Source organism: Heterocephalus glaber, unplaced genomic scaffold (assembly GCF_053883595.1).
Source record: "Heterocephalus glaber isolate CG9 unplaced genomic scaffold, H.glaber_assembly_v1.0 deba00001454, whole genome shotgun sequence".
Taxonomy (NCBI): Eukaryota; Metazoa; Chordata; class Mammalia; order Rodentia; family Bathyergidae; genus Heterocephalus; species Heterocephalus glaber.
This window is the reverse complement of record NW_028258303.1, coordinates 6,985,671-7,010,915: the sequence shown is the minus strand read 5'-3', so window position 1 is coordinate 7,010,915 and position 25,245 is coordinate 6,985,671. Positions and strand designations below refer to the sequence as shown.

At 33.3% G+C, this 25,245-nt stretch overlaps 1 protein-coding gene across 5 annotated transcripts in view; it reads left to right on the top strand.

The window, feature by feature from the left end:
- Grid2 (glutamate ionotropic receptor delta type subunit 2) overlaps positions 1–25,245 on the top strand; it is a 1,480,136-nt gene that overhangs the window by 261,836 nt on the left and 1,193,055 nt on the right. For all 5 annotated transcript variants that reach the window (XM_087215774.1, XM_021261081.2, XM_087215773.1 and 2 more), the window contains exon 2: positions 18,173–18,328. In XM_087215774.1, the coding sequence (XP_087071900.1) occupies positions 18,173–18,328 (156 nt within the window). The remainder of the gene's footprint in view (positions 1–18,172; positions 18,329–25,245) is intronic.

Sequence of the window (25,245 nt, the reverse complement as noted above, 5' to 3'; positions counted from 1 at the left end):
ATTGGATGAATTTGGGGCCATTTGAGGTTGTAGCACATTCGACTGGTAATTAAATCAAGACCCGTCCATACGAAATAAGTATTAGAATGTGGTCCAGCTCTAAAATTATGAATTTCATTTTACGTAGTTCACGTACAGTGAGTGATGAGCTTTTCAATCTATGATGGTATTTAAAGATTTTATAATAGCAGTTTTTAATATATGACTTACTTTTTTTCATAATGGTAGCACTTACATTGTTGCAGTGCTGTCTAACCCCCTACCGACCAACCTACCCTTCATTTCTGTAATTGAACTATAACAGATTCAAGACTGATACCTGAGTCCCATTCTACTGCTCACACCTAATGCAGTGGTACAAAGCCTGGCTTATGCATATACTAATAAGCTGGGTGCTAAAGAAAAGAAAGAAATTACCAGTCTTTTCTTTTTCTCCATGTTGTGCAGACCAAGTACTAGTTGCTCTAAGAGCCTGGTGTTTTATATATATGATTGTTCATATTTTAAAGAATAGATAATTGAGTATATTACTTTATTCTTTCTGTGTCACACAAGTTGTTATAAATTAGTAATTTAAACCAGCACACATTTATTAATTTAAAGTTTTGTATTTTGAAAATATGACATTGTGGACCAGGGCTCTCCCATCAGGGTAACACAAAACTAAAAACAAGGTATAAGCTAGGATTTTTTTCAGTGCAATCCTTGCATCTAGTTATGCATCCTTGTGCAGGGTGCAATGGTACACACGTGTAATCCGAACAATGCAGAGGCTGAGGCAGGAGGATTATGTATGTGAGTACAGCCTGGGCTACACAGGGAGTTCCAGGTCAGTTGTAGGACACAATGAAACTCTGTCTGGGGCAGGGGAGTTAAGTGTAGCATCTTTGGAAACAGTAGGGAGTCCACATGCTCTTTCTTGACTATTGATGGCTCTAGAGGCCTAACATGTCTCAATAAGCTTTGTGAATATGCCTACCCATTTATATACTTCTTTTGAAGCATTTACTTAATGTTTTGAGGTATGTGTGAGGCACATTAAAAGGAAAAATTATTCAAGGGCACCACCACAAAATGTCATAATTTCCATTCCTATAAAAATGTCATATAGTCTATATTATTATTCAATTCAATATGGAAATATTTCTCTTTTTGAAGATGGAAAATGATGTCAAAGAGCACACAGAACTCTCTCATTGCATTGAAGGGCTTAGAAGAAAGTTTGACAACAATGAAAGAAGTTGTTAAAAGAATATCCACTGAACACAGATTTGGACAACAGGATGCAGGTTAGGCCTGTATCACCTGTTGGCAGCTGGCATGTACCCATACACTGGCAGAAGAGCTACAGGAAGCTTCTCTGTTTTGCAGACAATATGTGGAGAAATTTCCTTGGCTTTTTATGCTTTTCACCATACATCAAGATGCTTCTCTCCAGAGGGAGTGAAGAAATTATGCTATTATTATGAAAAGAAACTAATTTCCAGGTAAAGGAGTAGTGCAGATACTGTTTTCCTCACCCTGACATCAGATATTCAGAAGAAATTCTGTGGAAACATAAGAGCATAGTCATAGATGATGTTAACACATGCTAAACAATATGCTTTGGACACATATCACAGTTTCTAGCAGAGTACAGCTAGGAGGTGCCGTGCTGGTGTGAGTAATTTTCATGTGGTAGTTGAGTTGAGAAACTTGCTGTTAAAATCTGTCCAATCTTATATTCCTGTCTGTAAGGTTTAGAGAGTGCTTTCATTGTGATTAACTTTGTATCTCCCTTTTAATTCCCTTTCAGAATCTTTCATTCTTTGGTTGAACTTTTGTAAGCAGTTCAGAGTTAAAAATGGTCATATTTGTATTTGATTGTTCACTTGTTCACTTATAAAGTGACCAAAGTAGCATGTAGGGTAATATATTAACATTAGTTTCTTTATAAAATGCGTAGAATCCCACTACAATCCTGTTGAATCAATAACCTTCCCTTGGAATTTACTAGCCTCCTAATGATGTAATTTATTTTCTTTTCCATTTGTTTATTCCATCCAACTTATTTAGCTTCAAAATTATATTCATGTATTTTTCTCAACTTGTAAAATATGTTCTTTGTTTTTTGAGATACAAATGATTTTCTACATACCTTTCTTATTTCTGAATTAGATAGCTTGCAGGAGCCCTGCCCCTTCAGTTTGTACTCAGAGTTGTTTCCAGGTTTAAGTGAGGGATCTCCATACTAAGCTTGTATTTGCTTCTTCAGAAAACCCCCTTATTTAAATTCAGAGCATTTCTGAAAACCTACTTAAAATTACTAAACTATAATTATTTCTCCCTCTTTATGTCTTAATTTGAAAAAGGACCTTTGGAGTTTGTTAAGTATTTGCTCAAATAAATCTCTAATTGCATTTAGAGGGAAAAACCACAAGATTTTATTGGGGCAATGGAACCCTAGAGTATAAATCTTTTCAGGACATTATTTTAACTTTTAAGTGCTTTAAAAGAGCTATCTACAGGTAGGGTCAAAGGCAAACAAGCTGAAGCATGGATCTCTGGGCACTGATCTCTGATGTTTAACATAAATCTTAGGGATTGATATTATGATTGGTGATAATTTTTGGTATATTCAATCACATAACCACATTTTATCTATTTATTCAACAAATATTTATTCATTATCTAATATACACCATGCACTTTTTTCTTTTCACTATAATTCAGCAGCGAATTAGGGCAAAAAAATCCCTTGCCCCATGGGAACTGAGCTCTCTAGATGGAGTGAAAAGAAACAGTACTCTTATAGAATCTATAAGATGGTTATGTATACCAGGAAGAAAAATAAATGTGAAATGGAAGAAAGGCCATAGAGAAAGAGAGTGCAATTTTAAACAGGGTGATGCAGGAAGGACTCACCAAGGCCAGGAATAACTTGAAGTATTTGACAGAGTAAGACACATGTAGTCTAAGGGAAATAACTTTCTAGGCAACAAGAAACTGAGATCTTTGAGATAGGCACTTCCCCGTGTGTTGCAAGAGCAACAAAAAGAACTGGGTAAGTGGCTATCAATAAGCAAGAGGCTAGAACCAAGATACATCATGTACAGGTACAAACACCCAATGATAAATGTAAACGAATTGTATACCTAAAATGTACCAATAAAAGAAAAAAAAATTCTGGGGCTGGAGATTTAGCTCAGTGGTTCTGCTGCCTGTCTCAAAAGCTCAAGGTCCTGAGTTTGATCCCTGGTACAAAAAAAAAAAAAAAAAGAAAGAAAGAAAGAAAGAAAGAAAGAAAGAAAGAAAAGAATTCTGTATCCCTAAGATGATCACAATAGTCACCCATATTTTTTATTGCTCTCTTAATTATGTTTGCTATTTAAAACCTTTGGGCTGGTGGTAGGAGGAGATGGGGAAAAGAAAGAATGGAAAGGAAAAATTATGAGAAAAGAAAAAAAATGGAAACGAAGTATGTAAATAGGGAAGGGTGGAAGGGTGAAGGGCGCACAAAGAATGAGGAAAAAATAAGAACCAAGATACATCATGTACATGTAGAAGCACCCAATGATAAATGTAAACGTATTGTATACCTAAAAGGTACCACTAAAAGAATTTAAGCAAAAAAAATTTTTTTTAAATAAAAAAAATAAAACCTTCCACTAAAAAAAACAAAACAAAACGAGAGAGGATAAGTACTAGGATCTGAGTCTAGAATGTAACAAAAGATCTGAACTACAGAGCCTCAGAACCCCCTGAGAGGATTTTAACTATTTCTGCAGATGTCCTCAGATTTCATCTAAGGCTGCCCTCATAGACCAGCCACCTTACCTGGCATCCCTGGAGAGGATTCTGATTTCCTGTTTGGCACTATAACCCAAGGGGTGAAGAAAGACTCAGAGAGACAATCAGAGTGAAACAGGGAGCTGTGATGGTCAGAGCTGAGGGAGCAAAGACCCTGAAACAGCCAGAACTGCCAATATTTATTGGTTACACAATCACCATTAAGTTGGGGTTAGAGGGCTATTTGTGGTTGCTACAAATAAGTTGTGATTCAGGCAAGGCTTGTAAGAGAAGGGGTAAAACATGCTTGTGTTAGGAACAGAACAGACCAAAAATAGCCTGTAGTTAACAATTAACCTTGTCTTTTCAATTAAGACGGTTTCAATTCTGGGAATAGAATTTGAATAAGAATCAGTCTGACCTAGGCTGTCATGTTATTGCATATCAAAGCCCTGTAGCTTCACAGACCATTTCTGTGGTCTCTGCTCTGGCTGTTGGTGAGGAAGGTGTAATACTAACCCACATGCCATGGGAAGTGCTCTCATGAGTCACTTAGGCTTTGGCCAGACTCACTTCTTAAAACAAGCCAATTGTGGGGTGAACTCTTTTCAGCCTCCACTGCTTACAGCCTGCTTTGGGCATAAGCAATAGAGCCATCTGCCACACTACTTGTTGCAACAATCTTCTGTATCCATGCATTTTCTCAAATATTTTTGTTGATTATTCAGATGTATGATAACTTTACTCTTTACAACATTCAACAATTGATTATCGTAGAGGAAATGAAGAGCCTTGATGAATTTGGCTTCTTGTCAGAGCTTTAAAATATAAAACTCCTGAATTGCAGTTTGAGAAGTAATTATCTCACAGTAGGAGGAGATATTAATGTACCTACCCTATCTTTTTTACAATGCATGAGCTATGATGTTTGCAGCCCCTGTAGAATTACCAAACCACCAGAGGAATCACGTGACGCATTTGAATATTTTAATTGCAAGGAAAAGATACTGTGTATTAACTTTTGTCTTTTTATAAAATTTTAAACTTCACATTGGTAGACTCACATATACTTAATCAAGTTACAGGATTTTTACCCACAATGAAAGGAAAAATAACACTTCTAGCTTTTCAGAATGTAAATTTGTGATAAAAACTGGATGATTATCTCACCATGACGTTTTCAGGAGGTTCGATGCCACCTAAGAATGAGAAGAAATCGTAATTCCTTCCAGGGTGTAAAGAGATCTTTTGTCAGGGGAAGCTTTTCAGGAAGGGAGGCTGCTTCATGGGAGACATGCTGAGAATGAGTGAAGGGAAAATAAGTTCAGAGAATGGAAAGTCCAGGCTTTTGGTGCGCAGAGACCAATCTCAGAGCAGATCTTAATGAATGCTAAGTCCACCCATAGAAGACCATCACTCTCCAGGGTTGTTAGATCTTTAACTTCTCCTTTAATAGCTCTCTCTTTTAAAGTCAAGTGTACAATAACTGGATAAAAAGCCTTAAGAAACATTAATACAATTAAAGGAATTAAAAATCAGAATTCAGACTGAGTGAAACAGTCTGTGGTTCATTATAGCTCCTTTTGTAAAGAACATAGGGCAAAAACACAGGTGTAATGCCTCAACAAAGTGTATCCTTTATACCCGTGGTTCTGAGAACTCTAGCATGCATTAAAATTACCTGGAGAGCTTGTCAAAAACAGATCTCAAGTCCCCACTCCAGTTTGTAGGTGATGCTGATGTTGCTATTCTAGGGTTTATGTTTTGAGAAACAGTATTTGAAATCAAGTATTTTTAAATTTTGGGAGTAGCTTTTCATTTTTTTTAAACTAGCACATTACTTAGATTCATATATCCATAGGTGATTATCAAAATTTCTTAATAAAATGATCCAGATACTTACAAATAAAGTACCGGATTCATTGTCCCATAAGTGACATGTGAATCCAGCCAGAGAAAGGGCAAAGACCACACACAGGGTCCTTTGACTGTCAACATCTTGAAATGGAACTAGTACATAGCCCTCTTCCATTCACATTCTCTTAGGAAAACCTAACTACAAAGAAAGCTATGGAAGGCTAGGGATTTAGCTCAGTGGTTCTGGTGCCTGCCTGGCAAGCGCAAGGTCCAGAGTTCAATCCCCTGTACCAAAAAAAGAAAAAAGAAAGCTATGGAGTGTTTTCAGTGTAATTCTAGCACTTCGTACCTGAGATTATGATTCAGTACATCTACAGAGGCATGTTTAACTTTGAAAAATTTCATCACTGGTTGAGTTGTATGACTGTTTCACAATTGTGGTTCTACCACTATTGTTCAACAAACAAATACGTACTGAGTAGCTACTGTAAGAAACATTCCATAGTGGACACTAGGGGCTGTTAATTTTGATGAAAAATCAAACAATTTTTCTGTCTTTTTGAAGCTTGTAGTCTAACAAAGGAGAAAGAAATGTAGGCCCTCTAACAGGCTAGTATTTTTAACATATGTGGAACCTGTCTCCACTTCCTCAGATCTTATTTGTTTTTTAACACACTTAAGTGTGGTTTCCATTTTCTAGTTCCATTGAAACTGATTTTATTAAAATAACCAACATTTCCATGTTACCAAACTTAGGGTAAGGACTTTTACTTATCTTATATTGAGGCAGGGGGTTGAGGCACAACAAAGCAGCTGGGCATTTCGGCGCAGCCTATGAATCACAGAGACCTGTCGATCATTGAGATTCAGGATGCATGCACAGAGTGGCTTCTGAGCCCTGTACCTGACAACCAATCGGAGAATGCTGTCTTCAGTTATTTTGGCACAAGATCAAGCAGGGTTTTGTAGGATGGCCTATATCTGATACCAGAATGGGAGCATAAAGATATAAAGTTCCTGGTCTCTGTCAGTCTTTTTACCTGCATGCCCTGCAAGGGGCTGAATGTACTTCTTTTCTTTCTTTAAGTGGCCCAAACTCACTCTGCAGAGCACTTCTTTTCCCATCTGTTACCTTTAATACATTTAATAAACACCTTAATACATTTAAAACCTCTAGTTTTTTCACTTGCATTGTCCAATTCTTTGAACAGGACAACAGCACCTGGAAGGAACCCCTGGACACCCCAGCCTTGTTAACAATATGACTCATTTTGTGTGAAGTGTTTCATATAAGTGACCATTCTTATTTGTAAAAAAATTCTATTTTTGAATTTTTGAATGCTATTCTTACCTGGCTGATGCTATTCTTACCTGGTATCTTGTGTTCTATCATTGCTTATTTTTCTTCTAATTGAAATTGAACTGGCTCTGTGATCCCTCCTAGCCCCTTTTCTTCCATTTGTACCTTATACTTATGTGATTATATGCAGTTTCAGACTTAATTCCCAGGTGTATGTTAGTGACTTCCAAATATGTATCTACAACTTAGCTATTTTTCTCTTAAGCTTCTGAATCCACATATCTAATTGCTTACTTCTCTTCTTGCATTTTAAACAAACTTCTGATGCAATAAATCAGAAAGGGAACTCTGGAGCCAGGGATTTAGCTCAGTGGTTCTGCTGCCTGCCTCCCAAGCACAATGTCCCGATTTTGATCCCCAGTACAAAAAAAAAAAAAAAAAAGGAACTCTGGATTCACCTATATTTTGTTAAAATGGAGGAAACTTCATCTACTCAGTGATCAGGGGACTGGAAGTCTTAATGCTATTGAGAAGACGCAGTGGATAGATCCTTAGGTTTATGGAAAGACTGTGTAGGGGGTGAGATATTGAATTTCAAGACACATAGTCATTAAGATATATCTAGGAACTGTATTACCCAAGATGATGGTAGGACTTAGAGCAGACAGATTATGAATCAGGCTGCAAGTTATTAAGTGAACTTAGTTGACTGTCCAGGATGTAGTTGGAGGCAGTGGGGAGATGATTAAACGTTAGGAATTCCAAATGGAAAAATTTGAGGAGAGATTATTTTATTTCTTAGTGGAAAATAATGACTTCTAATTGCTTTAAGGAGCTAAGCAATGTTTACACCCCCTTTCTGATTGTAATAAGGCCTGGTGTGTGTAAAAATCAATTTGCAATTGAAAGATCTCCAAGGAGAACAAGATCTGGAGAAAGCTAGGCTTTATTCCAGGGAAGGAGCCCTCTATAAGAGAACTGGAAACATTAATGGACTGTGATTACCTTGGTGCATGGGGTGGAGAACAAGAGGCATTATGTAAAGGCATTAGTCAGAGAGAGAGAGAGAGAGAGAGAGAGAACTGGAGAAAATGTAGAGGTAATAATTGGTTAATGAGAAACACATTTTAGGCAGTAACCACATATAACACAAGTAGAGGTCATAATAGGAATACCTGATCTGAAAGTTTCACTGAGAATCTCACAAAGCTTTGTACATTGAATCTTTCCAAGCTCTAAGTAGACTTGGAATAGATTGCTGAAGCATTTGAGATTCAGTTTCTTAATTTTATTTACAATAGTATCATAAGAAGATAGAACCTCATGTGTTTGGTTGCCTGAAACTTGGGGACAATTCTTTAATAAAGGAAAAGGTATAAGGGAAACTTTTTTTTAAATGTAAGGTAATATCTTCTTCAGAGTTATATGGGTATTTGAATTTTTGCACTGATGATGTATGTGTACATTTTCTATATATATTTTTACTTCTGGACCTATAAGTGTTTATTGAATCATAAATGATTTGTGAAAATATTGAAAAGTGTACAGAGAGAACAGCGTGACAAATATCCATCTATATACCAACAAACTACAACTCTAAGAAAATATATTGTGTCAACTCATTTTATATCTTTGGAAAGAAAATTTATTTTGTTTTTTGGTTGGAAAAATATTTATTTTGAGTTGTAACCTTATTGTATATGTGTAGTAACAGAGAATATCTAGGAAATGGCTTCTGTTTTCTTCATATATTGTCAACTGAAGGTATTCATACATGAGAAAAATATTTGAATTTTTCAAAATTGCAATATTTTGCCATGATTCTTTGACAACCCACTTGGTAACAAGTACCATAAATAAACATTCTTATTGTATATATTTTACAGCTTTACATACTTTTTTCAACAGACTGATAAAAGGCCATAGTGCTTTCTCTGTCACCTTTTCTAATATGGCCCACAACTCATATGTTTTTTAATATACTACATATTTGTAATACATAATGATTAAACTCCTCATGTGGATTGCTATATGTATATAACTCATCTCAACAAGTTATTAGCTCTTTCTAACTATTTGTATTTTCTCTGTTTAAGAGGATGCATAGCATCATTTTGTCAAAATTAAGAAAATGAATTAAGGGCACAGTTTGAAGTCTGTCTCTGTCTTTCTGTCTCTCTGTCTCTGTCTCTCATTCTCTCGCTCTCTCTTTCTTCAAAAGCAGATTTTTCTGTCTGAGGAATAGACTAAACTTTTAATGTAGAATCACTTTACATAGGATTAAAATTATAGGTTTTTAAAAAAATTTCAGAATGTTGTAAATTTAAGGTGTATCTCATGTACTAAGTGTATGATCAGGAAATTCATCTAACTCTTAAGAAAGATTACTGTCTATAAAAAGAAGATGAAGAGAGGTATCTCTCAGATATTGCAAAGGTTAGACATAGTATTACTCTTTTTTAAAGAATAAAACAGTGACATGCATGCACATCGTTGGCCATTTTTGCAAGATTTGTGTGTGTGTGTGTGTACTAAGACTTTGCTAAAAAGATTCCAAAGTTGATTTTTCTTAAGTATGTGTCTTAAATGTAAAAAGACTGCAACTGTAATGCAAATCTTGAAACATCAAATAAATTTGGTCCATTTTGCAATCCCCTGAAGGTAATAAATATCTAAAATTTCCATGTTCCTAAGGAAGCTCATATCTTACTTACAGTGTAAGTCAACAGTTACAGAAGTACTCTTTTGTCACTATTCATGAACTATTTTGAAGGGCACCACCTTAGCAATACCAGTATGTGGCTTGCTGATACAATTCTTTATTCAGTATATGGAATAGTTAGCAAAAAATAGGACATGATTGGAGAAAATGTAGTAGCTAGATGGGAAACCTTTCATTTTGATTGTTAAATGTGCTCATGAAATAAAGAAGAAAATTACAACTGGGTCCAGAGTTAATGAAATCATAAGGATTGAGATTTATATCAATCTAAAGGAGATAACATTCATCTCCTTTATAATGAAACCATATTTTACAGAACTTTTAAAGTGCTTATTTTCAAGTAATTCATCTAATTAAGTTCATTCAAGTAGGTAAAATGATTTCTCAACTGAAAAAAGAGTAAAATTTAGTTTTATGCATAAAATTAGACATGTAGAAGAGAGCCACATTATTTGTGGGCACAGGGTGTTCTACTCTTCAAAGAGGACAGAATTCTTACTACTTATTATGCAGATATTTTTGACATATGATTTTACTGTGAGTGCTATATACCACTTCTCACTTCTTATGGAAGTTTAAGGTGGTATTAAAAAATATAGTGAATAGTTACAGGAGGAAAAATGTTAAATCCGTTCCATTTCTAAAAATATTTGCAGCTCTCCTAGGTGAACATACTTTCAAGTAGCGACCTTATTACTTGTTTTAATGCATCATATCAGTTTGGGAACACTTTATTGCTTGCAAGTTTTAAAGTGTTCCTCAGATCTCTTGGTTTTTTTCTTGTCATTGCAATTACCTTTGTATTAATGAGATGTAGGTTCAATTACAGATACGATTTAGAGAAAAGAATATGAGAAAAACCTGGATTTCTTCAGAGATTCAGTAGGAAAAGTAAAAAGAAAGAAAAGAATGCAAAGAATTGAGCACTGCCATTTTATAAAAGAAAAATTTAGATTACTGAACTTTCAATATTGGTACTTAAAAAATAAATGATTTTTATTAGAAGGACTGATCTTTGAAATGTTTATTCAGAAACTAATATGAAAATGCATAAGCAATTCAGAGAGGATCTATGTTCTCACCTGAAATGATGACTGTAAAGATTAGCCCCCATTTTGCTCCGTGGGGAGGACTCCGCTGTGTTTCTTTTTCTTTTCTTTTTGATCAAACTCAGAACCTTGCTCTTGGGAGGTAGGTGCGGTGCCACTGAGCTAAATCCCTAGCCCTCCACTGTGTTTCTTAAGCAGTCTGCAATTCTTTTTCTCTACAAACTTCTGGAAATGTAGGGCAGAGTCAGACATGGTAGGTGACAGTATTATCCATTTAAATGTGCCTAGGGCTGCTGAGTGATGGTGCAGGCGTCCAAACAAAATGTGGGGTCACATGTTATTGGAGAGGAAGGCTGCATCAAAGGTCAGAAAATCTCTTTATGAATGTGATTTAGTTTATCCTGTGAGGGCTTTTCCCAGTAAAGCCTAAATTGCCGCCCCTGAAATATCTGCAGTCATTAAATTTACTTCTTCACCCATGATGTGCCCTTCTTATTTTAAGAGATTTTATTTTAATGTACTATGGAAAAATGATAATTCAAATATGTTTAAAAATGTTTGTTCCTGACATGAGCTAAATAGAAATTACAGTATATTTTCAAGTATAGATACATAGGTGTATTTAGACATCAATATGGAATTTTCTCCTTCCAGTTAGATCTTTCTACATTATGTCAGAACTAATTTCACTGATGATCTTGGCAAAGAGGATATGTCTTTGAACTGTATTACTGTCTATTGTTAAAGTGAGAATGATGTTTGCCTATAAATTAGATAATTATGGTGTGTGGGTGGGAATTAATATTATGTACTTTGTACTCTTAGAACAATATACTAAGTAAGCACTAGACATAATGAACCTTTCTACACTTGGTCACAATTTCAATATTTCAAGACCTAAGTAACTTACTAAAGGCCTTGGTTACAAAAAGTCAATGACTATGGCATTGTCACTCTGTTAGAACATTAGTCACTAAGGTGGAAAAAAATAAATTCCTTAAAAATTGGTATATCAGAGAGTGTATATGTTATTGAAACTCACTTCACTTTTTAAAAAGTAACTGTAAAAGTTCTCATTTAATTTAAGGTTTAAAAATTTGTATCTATTTAATTCTTCTTATATATTAATTAGTCCAAAGCAGACTTAAACATAAGTTTGAGAATAAAAGTAAATATTTGGCTGAGCTACAGAGTTCTTTTAAAATATATTATAATTGAAGTCATTTCAGTACCTATTTTATCTACCAAAAAAGTAAAAAAAAAAATTATACAAACTTGAGTGAATTTGGTCTAGTTAATAAAATTTTATTAAACAAAAAGTGAGATTGAAACATTTTAGAATTTTAGTAACAAGTACAATTTTATTACAATGGCTATGAAAATAAAATATGCAAATAATTTGGTTAATTGGACATAATTAATATAATGCTTGATATTTACCTCAGATTTTTTAGAAAGTTTACTTAGGATTTGAAAAGCTATAAATACTAAAACTGTTCTAAGCTTAGACTTTGAGGTTATTGTATCTCAGCTTCAATTTTCCCAAGGGTTATTACCAAGACTAAGTGAAATAACCCCTGTGAACCACTTACTACATTGTTTACTACTAATGGACCTAAATCAGTATCATTGCTTTTATTTAATTTATTATAAACTGGAGAAAAACATAATGAATCAGACTTTTTAATTCAGAGTGTTTGCTAATTGTCATGGGTTGTCTCTGAATTAAATGTTCTTGTATCTCCTACTTATATCTAGTATTTCCTTTCCCATAATTATTTGTTTTGGTTTATATCTGTGGTTAGAGTGGGTATATAAGGTGAACTAACAAAAATGTACATCTGAATTCTGAATAGCTTTGAAGAACTGTGAATTCTAATGCCACCAATAAATTACCCTAAGGTAAAAAGTCGTGTTTCTTTTCTTTTCCTTTTTTCTCTTTTTCTTTCTTTCTTTCTTTCTTTCTTTCTTTCTTTCTTTCTTTCTTTCTTTCTTTCTTTCTTTCTTTCTTTCTTCCCTTCTCTTTCTTTCTTTCTTTGTTTCTTTCTTTCTTTCTTCCTTTTTCTCTTTCTTTCTTTCCTTCCTTCCTTCTTTCTTTCCTTCTTTCACCTCATCTATTAAAATTGTTGAGTCTAGGCAGAGGAAGAAAATTTTATGCAAGAATAAACTTGTACCTAGATTTCTATGATTCATCAATTTTAAGTTCATCAAGGCTTATAATTAGTTAATTTGATGTAGTAATCACCATAGTAGTTATTAAATTACACATGTGTATACATACACACATACATGACATGGTTTACATAGTCTATACAAATAAAATAATTCAATTTCAAAACAGGCACAATATAGAAGAAGTAGCTCCAAAGTTGAAACCAGAAACCTTAATCTACTCTGGCCCTTGTCACTTTTTACTGTGTCATTTGGGACATATCACTTAAAATCTTATTACTACAATTTCTGAAAAGGAGAAAGTTATTGTACATCATTTCCAAAATGCTTCTAAGCTGTGAGTTTGCGAAAACTGCATGATTGCCTAGCTTCACTATCTTGTCAAGACATTTAATAATTCTCTTCTGGCTTGATTTCACATGTAATTGTTCTTTAAGGAACAAAGTGGCATGGCTTTGCTGAATTTCTATGTGTTGAGGAAAGGTTAATGGATGGATAGGTGAGTGAATGTGTGGATGTATAAGTACATGGAGAGAAAGAAAAAAACAAAGTAAAATCAAAGGGGAGAGTATCAAATATATTGTTTCAAAGAATATTGAAAATTCACACTATGCATCAAATATGTTACCTTTAAATTGGAAGGTGTTTTTCTATTGATATTAACTACCATAAAGAATTTATATATTTTGGGATATTAAATGAATAAAGAGTTGAATGTTTTGACTGAGAAAAGGTTAGCTATATTTTTAAACTTTATTTTCGACTAAGAAATCTAATCAAACTTATTTGGGCAATTGTTTCATATGTGTCTTTCTAGATAAAAAGGTTTTAAGCATAAATTGCTTTTATAAGGGTAATGTAGGTATGTTGAAACTTGCTTGCTTTCAATTTTTAGAAAAAATTATTGAAAACATTTGGTACATTAACTACATAAAATTAGATAGGTAGATGTTTCAATAGTTATAGTATTTATGTAGAAAAATGCCTTCGAAATTCTAAATATTTTAAGAGAAATTCTGAGCAACATGAAAACTTTTTTGCCTCTGCCTTATTAGCTAAACAGTTTCCTTCACTTGCCTATTATAAAACAAAAAAAGTATTTAAATATTCAAACTAAAAATAAAGTGCATGATTAATACCTTGCTGAATAACTTTGTTCTTCTAGATAGTGCCTCTGTTAAAATCACATGCAAATACATTTGCAAGTGTACTTTTTAAGTATGGTTATAACTTATGTTTTATTCTTATATCTGGATTTAGGTATTGTAGAGTACAGGATTATGTCAAACTTAATATAAGCAAATATTAATCAATTAATGTTTTTCAAGTGCCTAAAATATTCAGGTTCTCTGCCAGACACTCTAAAGATGAAAATAATTTTCATAGCCCAGAAAATGATATTCTGGACAGAGACAAGACTGTTACCTACATTGGTGGCCACAACATCAGTAACTGCATGTATGTGGAAAAGAATATTTGGGGTATTTATTGGGTTAGGTTAAGTGATTTTATAAATCTTTTATTTACAAGGAATATTTTCAAATTTGAATTTCAATGAAATTATTTTGTGGTCCAAAGTAACATCATATTTTAAACACAAAGCATCTACAGGAGACAGAGAGAGAGAGAGAGAGAGAGAGAGAGAGAGAGGTAGGTAGAGAGGAAGACAGGAAGAGAGATTGTATTTTCTATATCTCTTGATGTTATGGAAGAAATTTGGTTTGAATTTAATGTAAAACATAATGCATGTAAATTTGAGCTAAAAAATATAGCAAGTAAATGTATGGTTTATGTGAACCTTAAATATTTTTATAGAACATAATTCTGTTTCAAAAATACAGAAGTATTGTTGTTTATCAATAAACTATCAATTTTATACTTTGAATTGTACAATAATTTATCAGTTCCCAAAATTATAATCACGTTAATATTTTTACACATGACATCTCACAACAATTTAAAATGAAGCCAAAAGAAAAATAAAATGAAGCCAACAACATAGTTCTAAAACTGTAATAAACTGTGAATATTTTCACAATTATTTTGTAGACCTTTTTTAAGGTTTAGTATTTGTTCATATGCTTATGTGCCTGTTAGTTACATGAAAATTATTTTCAGCAGCATTATATATAATGCAAATTCATACATCAATATCCTTTATAAGATAAGCAAACATGATATCTTGAATTAAAAACCTATACACGTACCCACCGTGCATGTCACCATCATTGTTATAAGAATTAAATAGAGCCTTTCTCTTCTCATGAAAGAAACTCAAAATATAAATAAAAAACAAAATAAAAAGATATATAGTAGGAAGTAGGGAGACAGATCTTTCTGAATCAAGAGATGGAGGGAAAGGGAATAGAGCAGTGGGGAAGGGAATTAAAAAGGAATTAAGATGTGTTGTGTTACTTCCCAAAAAGAATGTGAATAGGGTTACATACTGAAAACATGTACTAATAAATAATAATGAAAAGCAAAGAAACAGAATGTCACCGTCTACTAATTGAGATGACTAACTAGAAGATGATATAATAGGAATATTTAGGGAGTATTCTGTATTGCCTTATTGATTGATCATTCTTTCCAGTTTGGGCAATAGGACGTGCATGTATGTGTGTGTGTGTGTGTGTGTGTGTGTGTGTGTGTGTGTGTGTGTGTGTGTAGAGAGGGAGAGAAAATCATGTGTTGTGAAATAAAACTGACTATAAAAGTATTCCAGGAAGAAGCTGGATGCTGTGTCATCCTGTTAGTTACACTATTTTGAATGTTGCATTTGAGCAACTGTATTGTTATAGAAATAAATCTAGAATATCTGATATTGATTTATTCAGGTAATATGTAGCTGTTATTATAAAGGTTGAGTACATGATTTTGTTGTGACTACTGCAAGTGTACAAAGTGTAGGGACTTGTTTTTGTGAGGTTCTTGTTATTACTATGTTGTGGTACCAGTGATCCAACCCAGGGGTGCTACATCTCCAGAACTTTTGGCTTTTTTAAATTTTGAGACCAGGTCTTACTAAATTGCCCAGGTGGAACTCAAAGTTGCAATCTCTCTGCATCCTCTGTGAGACTCTTCATGTGAAACTTTGCAGAGTTTTTCAGAATGCTTGTTTCACAAAGAATGCTACATGCTCTTTTTTTTGGTTCTAAGTCAAATTTAAGATGATATTTTTTAGCCAAAATAGAAGTACATAAATAACTGGGATTTGAAATATTGGCTAAGATTTCCTGCTAGTTGGTTATGCTTTTGTAGCCAGATAAACTGTTTCGTTTCTGTAATTCTGTTTGCAGAAAGATGAGCTGTTTCTTTTGTGCATTTCTTTTCAGTATATCTTAATGCAGCACTGAGTTGACTGATTTGCTATCATTTCTGCAGGTTTCTGCCATTTATTAAGCCACGTTTAAAGTTAAGGCAATGTTAAGTGTTCTGTCAGGTAATGGTAAAATGCTTCCATTACAAATGTATTGCCAATACTCAGCAAAAGCCAACAACATCATCTGCTAGAAAACAAATTTTGTTACAGATGTCTTCTAAAAGACTCGTTTAGAATTCACATCAGGTGAAAATGTCTCTATATAAAACACACTTTAGTTCTTAGATTATCTGGTTCAGAATTAATTGGTTACTTCAGCTCTAGCTGTGAGAAATATATATCATACTTCCTGACAAACTGCTGAAAATTTTGTGTATTTGAATCTGATAGTATTAGATTTCAGTGTAATGATTAATCCATATCTGCATAAGAGTTATCACATACTAAAAACCAGCCTTCATAATCAGCAAGAAAAATCTACCATTTATTATCTAAATATTTTTATAAAATATTAATTGCAAATGAATAGCTCTATCTGTCTCAGCACTGATAGGTAAGGTAAAATTAATATCTTGATGGTTTTGTATTTATGTGCATGTGGAAATGATTATTATGGTCAAGCATATTCCCATCTTTCTTACTTATGTGTATATGTGTGTATAAGAACCTATAATTTCTCTACAATTTTTCAGCATACAGTGCAGCATTATTACTTATAGTTCTCATGCTGTGCCTTCATTTTGTAGACATTTTTATCCTCACAGCTCCAAATTCCTATGTATTGACTTACATCTCCCAATTTCTCTTCCCCTCCCTCCATTAGCAACCATTATTGTATTTTCTGCTTCTATCATGTTGACTTTTTAGATTTCATGTGAGTGAGATCATATAGCACTTTTCTTTGTCTGGCTTATTTCATCAAGTACAATGTTGTGAATTACAAGATTTGATTTTAAAAAATACTAGCATTTATTGAGAACTTAGACCATTTCATTTATGCAACTTATTTATGATTAACATTTAATATATACAATAACTGTTACAGATAAATATGGAATTATTATTGTTATATGGTACAGATGATGAATGTAAGGCTTAGAATTTAGTATCTTATGCAAGGTCATGTACTTAACAACTAGTGGAAGGTAAGACTTGAAATCAAGCAATTTGGTCTGAAAACTCTGTTTAACCAATAATGCTGTGGAAAGCCAAACACTCAGTACCAGTTAGCCACAATGTTTTTGCCATCATTAGTATTCTATGTCTATGAAAAGTGTCATACCTATCAACTAGGGCCTATGTCAATTCTTCCGGTAATTCTCCTTCTTTCCTTCAATTCAGAGATTCGTATGTCTCTAAAATAGTATTGACTTTACTACTACTATAAATAATGAAACGGAGGCTGGGGATCTAACAGAGCGGGTCTAATTCTTCGATATAGAAAAGAAAATGAAAGAGAGAGAGAGAGAGAGAGAGGGAGAGAGAGAGACCCCTGTTTAAACAAACAAACAAAAAGGGGTCAAGGAGAAACAGGAAGGTAATAAGAAGAGGCATTAATATCATAAAAGAAGTATGATTCCTATACATTTTTTGAACTGGTCCACAGAATATTTCTGATGTTAACTCCTATTGTTCAGAAAAGAATTCCCCAAACTATTAATTCCTCAATATTGCATGATATATGACAGCCAGTGCATGAGACACTCTCTTGCTAAACCTTTTTGTGCCTATTGCACTGTTTCCCATGCTCTTCCTGCAATGACACTTTGTTGCACTAGTCCTCCTATATAATCAGAAGAGGGAACTCTGTTCCTGCTGGGCTATTACACTGCTCCAGTATCATATATTTTAGTAATGAATAAAGCACAAACAATACGTGGAAGTTTACATTTTTCAAATATATAAGTCTCTTTGGCATATTTCCAGGGGGCATGACAGAATATTTATAGTATTGTTTAATGGCAATACTCACTTCTTTCTAGGAGCAATTTTTGATGAATCTGCCAAAAAGGATGATGAGGTGTTTCGCACAGCAGTTGGAGACCTAAACCAGAATGAGGAAATCTTACAGACTGAGAAAATCACATTTTCGGTGACATTTGTTGATGGCAACAACCCTTTTCAAGCAGTTCAAGAAGGTAAGGTCCATCTACAGTCCCCTAGTGTGTTTATTTTAGTTATTGTTTGTTTAATTCAAATAGCAAGGAAATTCGATTTATAAAGAGCAAATAAGTATGAACATCATATTTGTATCTTTGCTGCTAATTGGGTGTTACTGTCTGCTGAGAGTGCTTTTGTAAATGTATTCTACATATGAGAGGTAGAATGTAAAAAGTTATTGGTTTAGTTGAAACAAACTATGAAAATGAGCATGAATGTTTACAGTGAAAATATTTGCAACAGTTTTATGACTGTACATGAAATATTCCTTTAAAATGTAACCTGCTGTCAGAAGTTTTAGAAGGGCTTCTCTGAGATAACTGCCACCTCGAGTGCTGTAACAACTTGCAATGATATTTCAGGTGTTCTTGTGACAAATGTATTGCTGCAAGGATAATCTTTAGACACTACATACAAATCAAACATTTTGTCCTGGGAACCTACTGACCTAAGCTATACATTTTTTTGCTTTCTACAAATTTCCAAATATTAAAGCGGTTTCCTCCATTCTGTCTTACTCTGTAATGAATTAAAAGTTGGTATTGGTGCAAAGAAATGCAAATAGAAATGATTTTATACCAGAATGATCATTCTCATGAATGAAGACTTTGACTGAAAAAAGTTCTTGTATTATTGGAATTCTATGTTTTATGCTAATAAAATTACTTACCCCTTCTTGTGGAAAGTATTCATTCACAGAACTACATTTTGCTAAATACTGTGGTCTAAATGTTTATATTCATCCCCAATTTTATGCGAAATCTCGCTCCCTTTGTGGTCATATTCTAAAGAGGACCTTCAGAAGGTGGTCACATCCTGTTGGCATTACCTTCATGAGTGTGATTATTGCCTTTATAAAAGAAGCCAGGGGGAGTGTCTTCTGAGATTAAAGGATGCAGCAAGTAGGCATTGTCCAAGCAGCAGAGAACAAACCCTCACAACAGATCTGTTAATCTCCTGGTCATGGATTTTCCAGCCTCCAGGAACTGTGAACAATACATTTTTGTTGTTTCTAGATTACCCTGTATACAATGTTTTGTTACAGCAGCACAAACAGACTAAGACATTAATAGCTTTTATATGTTTTGATGATAATATATTTAGATTATGAATACTTAAAATTTTAAATTGATATCAAATTAAGCATTTGCTTCATTAACATTTTAAATAAGATTTGGCAAAAGAAAGGGCAGATAACACATTAGATACAGTAAACTTGAGCAGGAATCTTTTTTTTTTTTGTACTGGGGATCGAACTCAGGACCTTGCTCTTGTGAGGCAGGCGCCAGAACCACTGAGCTAAATCCCCAGCTCTGAGTAGGAATTTTTTTAAAGAAAAACACTGAAGGGGTAAGAAAGGTAAACATGTGTCTGAAAAATGTATCCTTTTTGTCTACAATTATATCTGCCTGATATAATAGATAAATTTATTATACTATGTTTGTGTTTAAGAGCATTGGCCATAGTTAACATTTAATTAGGTTTACTTCTGTCAATTAATTAGATAATGGATATAATGAATTTTAGTCGAATGGAATTTTCTTTACATTAATCCAGTGAAGTGAAACATGATATTCATAAAATTAACAGAATTGTTTTACAAAAAAGTCATTTTTACAAAGAAAAGGATGATATAGCTTACAATAATATGGAATTAAATTTTAATAAGTATCAATGCAAAAATCAGAATAATAAACATTTACTTATTAACATTTCAAAATCAGAACAATGTTTAAAATTTGGGCCTACAAATGATGATGTTGAAAAATTTTTTTATGGAAACACTTGAAAGATATCTAAATTTATGTTAGAATACATTAAGGAATCTGTAGAATAATAAAGTTAAATATTAAAAAGATGCCCAATAATTTTGAAAAATGTACTCATTGAGAATCATACATTCATTTTAATAAAATCTTTATTTCTATCTATCTTAATCTCTAGTTTTAATGACTAGAATGAAAATAGGAAAGACATGAGGACCAACTGATTTTAATGATCATGTAAGTAACTACATTTCCATTTTAGCATGTCTTTAAATTAACTACAAAGACAAGCTAATATACCAATATTTCAAAAATTTAGCTGGACTAAAAATGTAGTGGCAGATAAGAAGATGAGGACAACACAGAAATAGAAGGAAATTATAAGTCGAAATAAATATGTCCTCCACAATTTTAAAAGAGACATTTAGAAAATAGAGACAATTTTTTTGTAAATACTAGAATTATTTTTCTAACTTGTTTCTTTCTGTAACCATTCAACTACCAGTTAAATTATCTAGAAGCATAGATGCCTCTCAAAGAACTACAGACTTGAAAAGTTTTGACACTGAAAGTAAATTTGAGACAGGCAGTATGTTTCCTAGATAGAGACTGAGAAAGAAGAGCTTGATAGTTTGCCTGATGGTTTGTGATATGAACAGGATGTTCTGCACTAGTTATTTCTGTGGTCTGCTTTGAGTAATGAACCTGAAAGAAGTTCCAGGAACCTTTTGCAAATAATGTAGTTCCCCACTGAATATCAAGAAGAAATTTGGTTAATTTTAGACATAAAAATAATTATTTCAAGAACTCTTTTTATATATAGCAAATTGGATTGAAAGAAGGGACATATTCGATTTAAAAGAGAACATGGAACAATCCAAAATTATTTTAAAAATATTATAAGTAACTTAAGGGAAAAGCTTAATTGTCTCATCAGAATGATAAAAAATTTGTGATCATATTTTTAATGCAGTACCATTAAAATCTATAAATGACAGGTTCTAAAAAAATTACCTTTCTTTTTAATTCTAAGATGAGACAAAATATTCAGTGATACAATGATTGACTACACATTAGCGCAACTAATGAACTTAGAGAAAAATTCATGATTTCAATTTCTCTGTCTCTCTCTGTTTCAATTTGAAATTCTCATTTTGGAGAAAAGAATCATCAAGTATATAAATGTTTGGTGATGATAATGAATAATAATAAGATCAGTCAAAAGATAGATATATGAAATTGAATAGCACTGTTATTATTTAAGTCCTCTTCATAGTTGTTGATACAGTATATTTTTAGTAATAGTGATTCTTTTAAAGGTGAGTTTCTAGAAGGAGACTTTTGTTATAATAATTTCTAGCATTCAGTTTCTGCAAATAATGACTGTTACTGATTATATTTCCTATTATCTTGTAACATTAATCTTAGACTTTATATAAAAGAAGAGTAAAGACAAAACATTTTGTTTTCAAAAAACTCATCTAGAAACAGACCACCTATTTTCAGAAAATTACTTTTTTCTTCTTTTGAATATATTTTTGGGTAAGCCACTATTCTTTGCTATACTGCCACAAATGATTTTTCACATTTTAACTAGGAGGTTTTCCTGCTGACTTTTTTCTTTTTGGCAGACTGTTTGGTAACTGGGAGACAGTATTCTCTCTATAGGAGCTATATAAAGGAAAAAGCCATCAGTACTACATGAAAAAATCTAGGTAACTATACAGATACAAAACTTTACAAGGCTATTTCACTATATAAATGAACTAATTGAGACAGACAGGTGAACTAACTTTCATAAATTGTTTTATGATTACTAGGCACATGTATAGCAGGAAAAGAACTGATCTGAAACTTTCAGGCCACTGGTTCAGTATATTTCTTGCTTCACCTAGTATTTGACAGCACATACACATATATACATATACACATTTTTGATGTAACACTGTGTATACTTCGACCTAAAAAATCACTGAGACAAATCAAAAAAGTAACAGAATCTATACTTTGTTATGTATTTGATATCTGATATGAGTTGATTATGTTCACGTCACAAAAAATTCCAATCTGAATGATAAACACCAATCACATCTTATTTTCATTTTTCAATGAAGAATTAGGCTTATTTAGTTATTAAAATTTTTATTTCATTACTACATATTTGCATGCAGTTTACAATCATCTTGAGGGGCAGGTGCATGTGCGTACTGCGACTGGTGTCTTTTTGTAACCCTCTTCCCCTTCCCTACTCCCTCTCTCCCTCCTATTCTAATTCCCCATCCCGATTTTTATTCTTGTTGATGTTACTGATCTTAGCTACTGGGTTCCCGTACATGGCACATCTTTATTCTTCTTATTTCCCCTTCCCTTCCCTTCCTCCTCACCCCTCACCCTTGGACCACTTCCCTATTGCAAGACATCCATCCCCTTGTCCCCTTCTATCCATCCTTTATGATTCTGTTTATTTCTACTTTGCCTCACTCAAATGAGAGACACAATATGGTATTTAGGTTTGTTTATCTGGATTATTTTACTCAACATTGTATTTACCAGGTGCATCCATTTTCCTACAAATGTTTCAAATTTGTCATTCTTTATACCCAAGTAGTATTCCCTTATATATAGAATTTTTTATACAATGAATTTTCTTAATCCAATTGTCTGTTGATGGGTGTACAGGCTGATTCCAGGATTAGGTGCTACAAATTGTGTTCCTATAAACATTGATATGCATGTATTACCCTAGTGTGATGTCTTAAGCTGTTTGCAGAAGATACCTAGAAAGGGGATGGCTGGGTCATATGGAATTTCTAATTTCAGGTCTTTGAGGAAATCTCCATTCTGATTTCCATAATGGCTGTGCTAGTTTAGATTCTCAGCAACAATGAAGGAGGTTATCACAGGTGCACCAGCATTTGTTATTGTTTGATTTAATGATTGCCATTATTTCCCAAGTAAAATAGGATCTTAGTGTGGTTTTAATTTGCATCTCTATAATACCCAGAGATGTTGAACATTTTCTCATCTATTTGTTGACCATTTATATTTCTTCCTCTGTGAAATGTATGTTAATTTCTCTTGCCCATTTCTTGACTGGGTCTGTAATTTTAGGTAGCTTAATTTTTTGAGATAGATAGATAGATAGATAGATAGATAGATAGATAGATAGATAACTAGACATTACTTCTCTGTCTGAGGAGTAGCTGGCAAAATTTTCCCATTCTGTAGGTTTCTCTTCATTTTACTGATTGATTCTTTCACTGTACAGAAACTTTTCAGTCTGATATGATCTCATTTGTTTATCTTCATGTTATTTCTTGTGCAATCGAGGTTTGGTTTAGAAAATCCTTTCCTACATTTATATCTTCAAATGTTTTACCTATTTTGTCTTCCAAAAGGCTTAATGTTTCTGTTTTATGCCATTTTAATTTTAATGTAGTAGATGGTGTGAGATAAGGGTCCAGTTTCAATCTTCTGCACACAGGTAACCAGTTTTCCCAGCACCAATTGTTGAATAGGTTATCTTTCCTTCAACATATGCTTTGGCCTGTTTGTCAAAGATCAAATAGCTGAATGTGTCTGGGGAGGTTTCTGAATCCTCTACTCTGTTCCATTGATCCACATATCTTTTTTTGTTCCAGTACCATACTGCTTTCATCACTGTTGCTCTGTCCTATAGCTTGAAGTCAGGTATTGCAAGTCCTGCTGTTTACTCTTGTTGCACAAAATTGCTTTTACTATTCTGTGTCTCTTCTGGTTCCATATGAATTTTAGGATTGTTTTCTGACATTTTGATAATATTGGTTCTGCCTATCCAGAAGCAGGGGACATCTTTCTATTTTCTGATGTCTTCTTCAACCTCCTTTTATAGAGTATTGTAGTAGTCTTTGTAGAAGTCTTTCATTTCTTTGGTTAGATTAATTCCTCGTTATTTCAGTTTTCTTGAAGCTATTGTGAATTATATTGTTTTCATAATTTTCTTCTCAGTTCAATATTGGTGTATCCAAATGCTAATGATTTTTGTGTGTTGATCTTGTTTCCTGCTACGTTGCTGAAGTTGATTATTCTGAGTGGACATCTTTGGGTCTTTTATGTACAATATCATGTCATCTGCAAATAACAATAATTTGAGTTCTTCCCTTCTTATATGTATCTCTGTTATTTTTTCTCTTGTTTGGTTGCTCTGGGTAGTGTTTCAACTACTATGTTGAATAGAAGGAGTGGTTGTTTTTGATTTTAGTGTGAACGCTTTTAGTTTTTCTACACTTAGTATTTTGATGGCTATTGGTTTGTCATAAATAGGTTTTATCATATTCAGGTATGGTCTTTCTACACCTGTTTTCTTCAGGGTTTTTATAATGAAGGGGTGTTGGATTTTGTCAAAAGACTTTTCTGCATCTATTGATATGATCATATGGTTTTGACTTTGGGTTTTATGTGATGTGTTGCATTTATTGAGTTATGTATGTTCAACCATCCTTGCATCCCTGGGATAAACTTTTTTAAGCATGATGTGTGATCTTTTTTCTGGTGTGCTCCATTGTATTTGCTATCTACGTGAAGATTTTTGCATCTATGTTCATTAAAGAGATTGGCCTACAGTCTTCTTTTTTAATTGGTTCTTTGTCCAGTTTGGGCATCAGAGTAATACTGGCTTCCATAAATGAATTTTGAAACATTTCATCTCTTTTAATTTATTTCAACAGCTTGAGGAGCATAGGTGATATAACATCCTTACAGGATTTGTAGAATTCAAAAGTGAATCCACCAGGTTAAAGAATTTTTTTAATAACAAAAATGTTTAATTAATTTTATTGGTACATTTTAGGTGTACAGTATAATGAACATTCATCATTGGAGATTTGTACCTTTACATAATATAACTTGGTTCTTATTTTATTCCATTCTCTTGCCCTCCCTTCAACACCTCCACCCCTCCTTGTTTACAAAGGCTTTGTTTCCATTTTTCCCTTTTCTCATATTAATTCCGTTCCCGTCTTTCCTTTCCCCTACCCCTTCCCCTTTGCACCTCTTCTTCCTATTTCACATTATCTATTATACATTTTATCCTTATTTACACTTTCAGTTTTTCCAGGATTTTTGTAGTTGATAGATTCTTTATTACTGCG